The sequence below is a fragment of the Blennius ocellaris genome, assembly GCF_963422515.1.
Source record: "Blennius ocellaris genome assembly, chromosome: 1".
Classification (NCBI taxonomy): domain Eukaryota; kingdom Metazoa; phylum Chordata; class Actinopteri; order Blenniiformes; family Blenniidae; genus Blennius; species Blennius ocellaris.
Window position 1 is genome coordinate 8,457,783 of NC_137650.1, and position 12,328 is coordinate 8,470,110.

Consider the following 12,328-nt stretch of genomic DNA (forward strand, 5'->3'; position numbering starts at 1 on the left):
ATTCCAAATCTTGCTCATCAACACCAATAATAAAATGAGTGAGTGCACTTTAAGCACACTGCAGCTCCTAAGAGTAAAAGGTTTTTGTTTTGTTTTGTTGTTTTTGTTGGGGGGGGGGGGGGGTGGGGGCGTTCAAATGGTCTGGGAAGAAAAAAAAAGAAGAAAAAAAAAAGCCTGACAAATTCAATCTTGCATTTCATGATGATATTCTGAAGCAATCCTTTGCAAAGTCGAGTGTGCAAGTATGTATTCCTGAGTTTGCTTCTGCAGGGGGTGGGCTCCACGCTCGACGACGTGACCAGAATGAAGTGAGCAGCACGTTACCACAACAGCTAACAACCATGCCGATGATCTGGAGTAATGCTTTGGATTCTGCTTGAGGGTCAAACGGGAGGCGGGGGGAGGGAGGAGGGGGGGTCACTCTTATCTGTCACTGCAGGTTTAAACAAATACTGGATGAGCTGAAAAGGGGAATGAGCCGGTTTACACTTCCTAGCCATCTTTACCTGTCGTGGCTGAGGTTAGTATCACAGAGGAAAGTATTAAAAAAAAAAAAAAAAAAAAGAGAAGAGGAATGACTGGATGAGATAGCATAACTAAGCTTTCTACGCTGGTTATCAGGACAATATACTCAAAACAATGCAAGTAACCACACAACAGAACACCCACAACAAACATGTAACTGCATTAGTTGGAATGCTCCACAGTTTTCTGCATATTATTCACATTACATCAAAGCCTCGGCGGGCCGGCGGGGTCCGGCGCCGCCGAGTGTGGTCATGAATAGTAACCAGAGAGGTGGTAGATGGGAAGAGCTGGGGTCCTTCCTGTGGCAAGATCTCAACTGATATTTATCAAAAACCCAACAGATATTCTGGGTTTTAAAAAAAAACACAAAAAAAAAAAAACCGGAACGGACTCCAGTCGATCTTCCCAGGCGTGAAGCAAAAGGTGTAACGGTCAACACTATTGCTGTGGATCTGTAACTCTTGGCTCGATTCAGCAAACAGCCATCGAGGTCGAGGAAAGGTCACTTTCTCTCTCTTTTGTTTTTTGTTTTGCCCCCAGATTTCAGAATTGGCAAAGCAATCGGGACGTGAACCAGACACAAGAACTACTCTGTTAAGACTACTGTTCTTCAACTCCACGAGATTGTGTCTTCACTGCAAAGCCCTACCGAGGTTCAACCGGTCCGATATGAGAAGCCAACCCTCCGGTGTGCCAGAGCCTGTCTGCCATGACGGGTACAGCCATCGCCGTGATGAAGAAGTGCCATTAAAATGAAGGGGAATGGTGTTGTCACTGTCGCCAATAACATAGGGATTATATAAAATCAAGATTTAAAAAAACAAAAACAAAAAGAACAAAAACAAAAACAAAACCGCAGTAGTCATTAAGCTTACGTAAGAACATGGTGTACTTTTGTTTCCCTCTGCAAGAGCATCCATGAAGCAACTTGTTCTTATTCTAAATGAGTCTTGAGAAGTTGCAGTGCCCCTGTAGATTAATAGTCAAGGGTATATAGTAATACAGTCTCTGCCCAGCCAAAGATCCAGACAAGATTACATTATAAACAATTAAATCCTTTTGCAGAAATACAAATTTACATGTTTACACGAGGAGTTAAAATCAACTACATTACAGTGTGATCCAATCCGAACTGGGCCCTGCTTCGCCTGGTCGTGTTTCCTATGTTGCCACGCCGAGCCTCTCCTGCAGGGGGCGGCTCGGCTGCTGGGTGCGATGACGCCGGAGGTCTCCCACCCCCACCCCCACCCCCCCCAAAGTCGGGAGCTCAGCGGGACACTCCTCTCTCCACTGAGGCGCCGTCATACCAAGGCAGCGAGAAAAAAAAAAAAAGTCTGGTCTTCTCTCCCCCGCCCACCTCCGGGGCTCCGAGCTTTTAAAAAAGACAAGCGGTTTTAAAAGCGGAGTGGCCTCAGAAGCGTGTTATTCCAGAGGAAGAGAGGGAGGGTCTTGGCATATAAAGAGAATACATGAGCACAATATTATAGAGTCCATCCGCCGGCTTCTTAAAAGTCCATTGTTTGGGAGGAGATGGGGAGGGGAGGGGGGGGGGGGTTTTGCATGCCCATCCTTGGATCCAGTCTGTGGCCAGAAAGGCAAATGTTTGTCAACCGGGGCGTCGGACTGCCACTGCTGGAGGAATAAAGCCATGCTGCACCTTTCCACTCTCAGCCAGCAATCATCTCGACATGCTCAACGCCAAAACCAAAGAGCGATACTTAGTCCACCGATTTTCCTGGAGAATGGGAATGAATGCCTCAATTGGGGGGGGTGTTTTAAAAAAAAAAAAAAAAAAAAAGGGTTGCATTAGACAACAGATTTAAGGAAAGATAAATAGAGTAACATAGGCTGATAGGGAGCCACCCGTGTGAGTCGCCCATGAGTTTGGATGTAAATCTCTGGTGGAGGTGAGTGTGGCTGTGTTTCTGTGCAAGGTTGTCTTCCTCTGTTTTTTGTTTTTTTGAGGGGGGGGTGGTCACTAAATGAGGAATTTGGTTTTGGAGTTTAAACTGCCATGTAAGGGATTGCAGGAAAAAAAAAAAAAAAAAAAACAACAACCCAGAAACAAAACAATATTGGTCACAGGGAAAAAAAGAAAAAAAAAAAATCTAAGACATGTGGTCCCACTGCAGGAAAGGCAAGAGTCTGTATTAACCATCCTCTTTCGGGGGTGTGTACCAGCCTGGAAGGAAACAAGGCAAACGTTCATAATTAATGGAGGTAAAAAAAAAAAAAAAAAAAAAAGCCATTGACATCACGACAGTCAAAACATATCACTTAGTGGTTTGTATTGGCAACCGACTATATGTGGTGAGTGGAAGAAACAAAAACAGGGTGAAAGCATTAAGTGGCTCCTCTCTGTGTATCTTAGCTCTACATTGATGCTTTTGAATTTATTCATTTTAACCCGCGACATCAACTTAAAACGCAGTGTGCCGTTCCCCCGCCACACAAAGGAACATTTGCATTAATGGTCACCCGTCCTTGATAAAACTCCAGATGGAGCTTTAAAATTGAAATGAACAACATTGTAAACTGCACCCTAAGACTATTAATATTTCATCCAGCTGTGGATGTGAGCAGCTGAATGTCAATGAGGATTCAAGTCACAGGACATTTACTTCAATAAACAAGAACCTGCGCTCGGTAAATAACATCCTGCTCAACGCCGGACCGACCAGACTAATGGATGATCTGTCCCGAACGTTACCGCCGTCTGGTTGATCTCACCGCAATACTGGCCTTTTATTACACGGTGTGATGAAAACCTCCGTTCTGCTACACGAGGTCAAACTGTCACACCATCCAGCCACTGACACACCTGTCGTGTGATGTCATTTGAGGATTAGGAAGTCCTGCGTCAAAATCTGCATTTTATGAGGAAACGGAAACGAGGAGGTTCGGATGCAGAGATGATCTGCAGCCTCATCGTGCTCGGGTTGCATTTTATTTCAGCCCAACATTACAAATTAGAATATGCAGCGCAACCACTCACATCAAAAACTACTTGTTTTCAATTGCAACTCTGGAGGGTCACTTACGACGATAATTAATAGAAAATAGAAAGAACGGATAAAGCGGAGTCTGTACGTGTGTGAGCGGATCAACAGAAATGGTGGATTCCAGAAGTCCAGCGTTTCTCCAACTGAGTGTACGTTTACAAAAAAACCCTCTTCAGGCTCAGTAGAGACATTTGCTGCAGGCAGGAGATACCGTGTGGGTTCAGGACAGCTAAGACACCTGATGTCACACCGGCAGGTAGCATGACGTTAGAGCCACTGCATTCTTGACGTTTCTCCAATTTCCATGTGAAACGATTGTTTTTAGCCAATTGTATTTGTGTCAGCAAGTTTGTGCTTTGAGAAGGTGATCGGGGTACATATAGCATCTCCAGAGCAGCTTCTCAGCACAAAGAATTGGTGTATCACTCTTCTTTGGTTTTTTTTGTTTTTACTCTTTGCACTTTCTGATCAATTTACACAACTTTAAATGAAAACACATTTTGCGTTTTCACTTCAGAGAAGCTTCACACATACAGGGCAACACTTGATGATGAACCAACAAAGTTTGTTTACACGGAAACGGCAGAATAGCTGAAAACAATGTAGTTTTCATGTTAGGCCACGAGTGGGTACTTTTGCTAGTTTGTGTAATGAAACCACACACACACATGCTGCAGAGATCAAACCACTCTAACATTAACAATGAGAGCACACAGACTTTTCGTACGGACACTCGATTGTTATTACGGTGACTGTCAACTAGAAAACTACCACGTCCAGGAGAAAATGGACTGGGGGTCAGGACATTCTGGAGCTAAATATTGTTGTTGTCCATCGACTTGGACATGTGCAAGCGGAAATATCTACTTCAGCTGTGGTGGGCATGAGAAGCATTTCCAAAAAGTTGCATTCCCCCCGTTTCCATGGAGATGGGAGCTTTTCCAAAAAGTGGCACCTTGGGAGCTGCCTTCCAAAAGTTGCATTTTCAGTCGCTCGGACCACTCGAAACGTAATGGAAGTTTTCCATTTGCACTTCGGGAATATTGTGGTGTAAACACGGCCTTTGAGGGGAAGTTGAGCTTATTCTAACTCACACGTTCTAAAGATTTTTTATGTGCAGTTTTCATCAAACTACTGAACATAAATCACAGACAAGTAGATCCATGAGCCCAACATCTGAGGAAATATTGCCAATATCTGCTCCATACGCAACACGTCCAGCACAGATAAGTCCTGGGTTTTGATGCACGGGAGGGATTTGGTTTCAGTAAACAAGGTCAGAAATGCACGCTGTGTGAAACTGGAGATGAAAACACTCACCGTTCTTTTCATGGATCTGGACCAGGGATTTGTAGGACTGCTGTGCTCTGGCAAGATTGTATTGGTTCTGCATGAAAATATGAAAATCTAGTCAAGCTCAGAATGTGCATTGGGTGTAGAATGACAAAGAAAAAAAAAGAAATAGCAATGTAGCTGTTTTCCATAAGCAAAATAATAATCATTAAAAAAAAAACTCAGAATTGCTACGCCGACAAAAACAAAAATGTGTGATAATAAAAACATTTTCTGATTGTTTCACCATGATTCCCACATAGTTTTGAACACTTTGATTATCAGTGACTTCAACAGGGCTGGATTCACAAACATGATCCTCGAGGGCTATATTACAGTCCATTATCATAAAAACTCAATTTAACTTTATTATAGCTGAATCACTTCAGAACTACAAAAAGAACTCAAGGCTCAAACATTCTTAAAAACGAGGTGAACTTGGACTTGTTCTATGAGTGAATCAACAAACCGTTAATAGTAATCAAGTACATTTGGCTTTTTCCAGTTTGGGGTCCATGTGAAACAAGTGCTACACCCTGATGCCACAAAAAAACATCAACACAGCTCTGACACTGTACAGGTGTGGAGAAAGTTTACATTGTGGATCAAGAAACCAAGATCTGTCCATCGATCTGCAGCATGTTTTCCCCAAAGAAACCAAACTGTGCCATGATGGGCTTCTACTCCATAGTACAGCTTGCTCCGATTATGAAAACAAGACGCTCACACACAGGTCAAGTGATTAAACCGGGCTGGGGCAGGTTACGACACCGATGTGTGCCGACTGGGTCACACTGACGGCAGCAAACACCTTTATCTCAAGTCAGCGTGAATCCGTGGACGTCACAGCATGTCGGCCTTCAAACATAGGACGCGTGTGTGTAAAAAGCCAAACCCCCGCGTTACGGCGACTAAAAACACCTGTGTGTGCCGTTACTAACAGGTGTGCACATTCACTGCAGTCCGGTGTGAGGAACCGCCAAACACACAGCCAACTGTGGCTGCAGACACGAGGGACCCACGGCGAGGACAAAGTGGTCGGCATCGTTTATTACGCGCGGCCGTCATTATACCACAGATTCCAAATGAAAACCGCTCACTTACTTTATTGGCTCCAAACTGCACTCTGGCTTTTCCTTTGACTAAAGTGGCATTGATCTGCATGATGACAGACTCAATGGAATAGGCACTGCTCCAACCCTGCAATCAGGACACCCCGTGTCAATAAGAGAAGGTTTCAAGAATCCAAACACGTGCACACAGAGAGGACAGGCCAACGGCCCATCCAAAAATCTTTCCAGGCAAATCCCCTTCGTCGGATTGGGAGATTATTCCTGCCATACCTGTTTGGTGAGAAGCTCCATGCACAGGGCGCCTCCTCCCAGGACATAACTAAAGTTAAAAAAAATAAACAGAAAAGAGGCAAAACAAGACAGTCAGTTTTTTTTTTTCAATGCTTCAAAAAAATGTTCAAACTTCACCACAAAACAAACTCACCCTCCAGAAAGCACAGGGGAAACTACTCGGACAAACGGCGGATCAAAAGGGAAATTATCCTGCAGAAGCGGCAAGCAAAAAAAAAAAAAAAATTAAATTAAAAAAGTTTCATTCACAGACTTCAAAGACTTCTGGATGGTGCTTCATTTTTATTAATGCATAATCAATTTTACTCACTTTATATGAGAAGTTAAGTAAAATGTAATCCATCCCTTCCTTTTCCTTCAGGACTTGTAAATCACTGTGTAAAGGGCTATCTGGATCCACCCTGTTGGCCATTCAATCATGCAATGAGTCCATGTTTGTGCTGACAAACACTAAAGCAGATCGTTTGTGGAGTGAGACAGGAGTTACTTACGTCCTTAGTTTGACGTGCCATTCGTACAGACTGTCATTGACCAGCTCCACTGAATAGATGCCTGCAAAGGGGGACATTATTTAATAACTTCCAAGGCAAAGTCTTCTGCTAATGGTAATGATTCCATCTCTCTTTGTGTGCATGAACTGTAAGGTAGCAAAGTGACGCAAAACATGACATTCGTGTATGAAGGCACATCCTGCCAGCTGCCTCTGCAATCTATATCTGCAAGGCCGATGCATTTTGCCTACATAATAGCTAATGGTTAATCGCAGAACAAACCTTTGCATCGGTTGAAGAAGGTTTATCGGTCGGCTTTTCACCAGAAGTGAAAGATAGAAGAGATGTGTGGAGGCAGCATAGAACTCACAAGCAGTACTATCACTGCTGCTGCACAAGGCTGACTTCAAGGACAAAGTGAGGCGACTTCCACACGACTAAAAACTCCATTGTGACGCCGGTTCTTTCCTGGAGCTATGATTGTCACATCGCGGAGCTCAAGAGAATACATCATTGTACCTGCGCTTCTGTGTGGAGAGCGTACCTGTCTTATAACTCTGAGACCTGTAGATCTCTCGAAGCTCCTTCATCAGGCGGTCAGAAGCTTGAACCGAACCAGACACGGCTCCCTGCAGCACGCACACACACACACACACACACCATAAACACAACAGAGACAGAGCCGGGAAACACACCGAAGGGTTAAATGCGTCAATCATACATCAACATCAAAGACAGATCGTCATCAGACCACCTTCAATATTTATATCGGTGCTTCCCTCGAGAGCAGGTTTCACTGATCTTCAAAATATAGATTTATATCAAAAAGTGAAGTAACTGCGTGAAAAGCCAGCAATATTGGTGGCATTGTTACAAAGAATGAATTGCAGTTGACATATTTCAGATAGTGAGACAGCTGCGACATAAAGCCATTGAACTGGATGATGAGCAGCCCGAGAGTCTTTTTTTTCCCCTTCTTCTTTGCAAAAGAAAAACAAATCTATTCTCGGGTTTATGGCGCCTTGAAGGGCGCACACGCAGAGAAACCTGAACATGTGCTGCAGTCTGCACCCTTTAGAAGACGAGGCACCACCACATACAACACCTGGAACTCAAATCTCATCACTTTCACTTTCTACTCGTCTTTCACAAAGATAAGGAAAATCATGAATGAAGTCGTCGACACCATTTAACAAACATCATATTTGATGAATAAACACTCACATTCAAGTGGTCCTGTCTCTGGTTCTTTCGGATCTTCTCCAGGATTGCAAGATTCTCCTTTTCAATCCCGTCGTCCTCCGACTTTTTTCCATCCACGGGCTCCTCCTCTTTCATCTCATAGTGGTCAAGATCCTCGATGTCCTGAGGAGTTCACGCATATTCAATAGACTGGCAGCATACAAAAGCTGAAGGATCAACACTCATTGAGAGCAAAACAAAAGATCACGTTGCCTCTGCAGATCAGAGTTCAAAGTTCTCATCAAAGGTTAGTGATGATCTTATTACCATCCTCAACCACATCCTGAAATATCCACAGCATCAACACATGAAGACTAAGCAGCCACTTCGCGGTCAGACTAAACACAGCAAACTTACCTCTCCCATCTCTTCCTCCTCCTCTTCTTCAGACGTGACCTCCTCCGTCCCGTGCTGCTCACACACAAATGAGTTAAGTATTCACCATCACTCTTTTACTGACCATGAACACGGAGAGAGAGTCTATTGATCAGCTGAGACAACAGCTGTATAAATCACCAAGGCTCTATAAAGTAGTCTGCTGCTATACAATTTAACTGAAGCGGTGTCAAAGTATGTGATAAACCGTCCTCAATTAAAAAATAAAAAGCATGACATACTTATTCCAAGTAGCGGTCATTATTATTATTATTATTTTTTTTAAATATCTGTAAAAAAAAAAACAACAACAAAAAAAAAACAATATGAGGAGTATGGATGAGGTGAACTCGCCTTCCGGTCTTGCCCCACAGGGCCGGCAGGCAGCGGCTGATCCAGCATTTCCACATCGGGGTGTTGGGGAAGGTTGTACAGCCGACAAAGGTCGCAAATGAGCTTCTTCAACTGCTGCAAAAGCTACCAAACACACATCAAAATAACAGGGGGGATTAATAATGCTGTGAACCGCTCAGATTAACGCTCCATTGAGGGGATCGCAGTGTCCGTTACAAGAATAAGAACTCGGACTCAACAATATATCACACGTGCACATCAATGTGCACAAACAATGTTTGCATGCTCTGCGAAATCCTGTGCTGCAAATTCACAAGCTTTGTAGAAGGTAAGTCCACAATCAAACAAACAGTTGTTTTTGAAACTAGAGATGACAATGAGATGGTGATAAAAAAATTTTAAAAAACAGTACAGTCGCAGTTGGTGTAAATTCGGGACAAGAGAAAGAGAACTGTCATTCTGGAGAATAAATCCCATGTTAAAGCTCTCCACTTCCATGTCTTTGTTTCAGTCTGTTCCAGATCTGTTTAGCATGAACATTATTACCCGATATGTGAAGGAACTACTTTCTAATATTAAGATGTTTCTTGAATACAAAAGTGATTTGTCATTATCAAATAACCTGCATTTGCATCGTGCGTCACAGGATAGTCAAACTGCACAAAAACATGGTGCAATTTGTGAGCGTATAACCAAATTGCTTATTGTAACTGATGCAGGATTCAAAAAAAATAATTTAAGATGAAAACAAAGCATTAACCTTTAGTGCAGTCAGGTGGGCTTAAAAATAGATGGGTGACAGTCATAAAACCAACACACAGTAATGTGTTCTGCTGTTGGAAATTGAGTGCGGTTGGAATATAGGGTAACACTACAACATCTGTGCAATGGAGGGGAAAAAAAAGAAAAGAAAAACTGTGAATGTCATCTCCCCACAAAAAAGCAAGGTCTGTTCCTTATCTGAGACAACGTCAGCATTGTTGCACTCTTTATCTGAATTTTGACAGAGAGGTGCAACCTAAAAAAAAAACAAGATATGTTCTTTTTAAAGATATTTAGGGATCTATGGAAAAAAAACTTAGGGAAAATAAAATGAAGCATGGATATCCAGGCGAACTACAGCCAGGGTGTCAGTGCTCACACCACTAGGAACTGTGTGACACCCTCAAAGGGTTGAAACCAGTGCGTCAATGACATGGACATCTGACCCGCTTCAAAACCTGCTGGTCAACATACTGATTACATTCCTTCAGTTGGAAGTTGGAAGGAACTTCTTCACATCACGTGCAAAGTGTGGATACTCGAAATCCCATGTCAATAGTGCAACTCAACACGTGCACAAGGCATTCATGTCGTCTACTACACTGGCGCTGAAGGGACAAACATTGGCACACAGAGTGCACAATTATCCACCTCCATCTGATGAAAGCCAACACAGCAGGCTGGCTTTATGTCACAATAATTCAAGACCCAACAGCAGTGCCGAGAGAGTCTGTTCAATACGTGTTTATCAAGCAACCCAATGCATGGGAGGAGGAATCCTCGCTTCCATTGGTTCATAGCGCTATGTGGTATTCAGGTGTGTCAAATGCAAAGACGTACTCAGACATCCCCAAACATTTTGCGTGTAACTTCGGATTATGTCGTAGTTTATATTCATCTGAGGTTAAATACTGTGTCATTAGATGATCCGCCTCGTCTTACACGCCCCGTGTCAATCTGTTGTGCTTGGAAAACGGTCTTAAGGTAAATACAGTGGGGGAAATAAAAAAACATTAGAAGATCTTTATAAGGCCTTTATTGACTGGCAAGGCGGTGAGGTTAATTACCAGGGTGCTGCCTTTCCTCACATCTTCCAACCGCTCCAGAACTTGCGCTAAGCTCGGGTCGTCAGAGTCCACAAACCATATCGGCGACGTTGATGGATAAGATTCCTAAAAACAAAAACAAACAAAAAAAGAAAACAACACAATCACGTCAGTTACGACTCATCTGACCCAGATTCCCGCGTGTCGCAGCATTTTTTTTTTTTAACACCGACTGCGTAGAAAACGTAAAATGTGAGTTGACGACATTAGCATTCAGGGTGCATCATGAAGCTAAAGGCTAAGACTCCGCACGGCGAGATGGTTCGATGTGTCAACTGTATAAATCACACACAGTCTGAAAGTACGCGGTTTTCACGAACACTGGTTAATAAAAATAAACCAAGCAGAAGCTTCTCCTGCACCGCCTCGGTGTGTCCAGTTGTGGACGTAGGGCTGCAGCCCGGCTAGCAGGTAGCCGCGGCTAACTTTAGCTCGCTAACGACCAACAAGGGAGGAAAAGAGTCCAAGCGGCTGAAACAAAACGCCACCGAACGTACCGTTATGTTACAGTGGATAATCAGCAGCTTCTCTCCAGTCACGTTAAACTGGCAGCTGAGCTCGTCGGGCTTCCAATCGATTATCCTGAACCGTTCGTGGTTGGGATCAAAAATGGACTCCAAAAACTTCAGCTCGGCCTTCAGCCCCGACACCGACATCTTCCACGCATCTCCGGCCGGGCCGCTGGGGAGGGGGGAGAAGTCGGGACTCAGCTCTCGGTGAAAAGCTAAACGTAGCACAACCGCTCAGATTCAAGGGGCAAACTGCCGCTGAAGAAATGGCACGAGGGCGCCGAGCTGCCCCGGAGAGGTTCGAGCGAAAACACACCGGCGTCCGGCGAGAGCTAGCGGAGGCGCTAGCGTTAGCTTTCAGTTAGCGAGCTAGCGGCTAAGCCCGCTGTTGTTGTCTTTCCGTCTATTGTTGTTGTCCGCCCGCGATCACAACATCTTCGGGCTCCTTCTGCCTTGTCCCGCGGTCCGTCTCCTCACAGCCCCGGCGGACAGCTGCTTATGACTCACGGAGCCGGGGAACGACCGTCCAGCCTCCGCGGTGTGACCTAGTATCCCGCTCCGGGGACGGCGCTCTTCATCCCGGTGACGGCGGCTGCTGGCCTCTGGTGGGGTTTAAAGATGGCGGTGAGCGGCAGCAGCCTCTCCGCTCCCGCAGAATCCCACAATCCAGCGCGCAGAAAACAAAGTTTAGGACCTCAGTCAGCAGAGTGCAGCTCCGGTCCTTCACTGGGGGAAATCAACCCTCTCGTCTTTGATTTAATCTCGATTATCAGTCCCTGTCACTTTACTATCTGTTTGTTGAATGTAGGTTCTGCACAGAGGTTAGTGGTTAAAGTAGAGATCTGCCAAAGAGACATCCTCCTCGTTTTACACAATAAAATGTGTCTGGAATATTATTATTTTTTGTTTTTTATTCTTTTTTAAATTTTCCCACTGTAGCTATTTAGCTGTTTATGTATATAAAAATATGTATGTATATATAAATATATGTGTGTGTGCGTGTGTGTGTATATATATATATATCATTTTTTAATTTTTTTCTATTGTTCTTTTTTCCTTTCCTTTCTTTTCCTCTTTTACTTCTGCCAAGGAGGTTATAAAAATAAATGTGTTTGTCTGTCTGTCCGTTACAAGATATCTCAAAAACTATTGAGTGGATTTTTATAAAAAATGTTACACGTGTGCATTTTTATAAAAGGTCTTCCTTTGATCAAAATGCACACGTGTAACAATTAAATTTCAGAGGTGATCCAGATGCAAATA

At 43.8% G+C, this 12,328-nt stretch overlaps 1 protein-coding gene across 1 annotated transcript; it reads right to left on the minus strand.

Moving 5' to 3' along the window:
- Positions 1-2,587: 2,587 nt before the first annotated feature.
- ube2q1 (ubiquitin-conjugating enzyme E2Q family member 1) lies at positions 2,588-11,628 on the minus strand. Its single transcript, XM_080494829.1, has 13 exons — positions 11,054-11,628; positions 10,518-10,622; positions 8,707-8,811; positions 8,317-8,370; positions 7,942-8,082; positions 7,262-7,346; positions 6,718-6,778; positions 6,537-6,627; positions 6,360-6,418; positions 6,206-6,254; positions 5,967-6,062; positions 4,851-4,917; positions 2,588-2,710 (listed from the first exon to the last, which is right to left on the minus strand). The coding sequence occupies exons 1-13, from the start codon at positions 11,210-11,212 to the stop codon at positions 2,679-2,681; spliced, it is 1,104 nt and encodes a 367-aa protein (XP_080350955.1). The 5' UTR covers positions 11,213-11,628; the 3' UTR covers positions 2,588-2,678.
- Between the last annotated feature and the right edge of the window lie 700 nt (positions 11,629-12,328).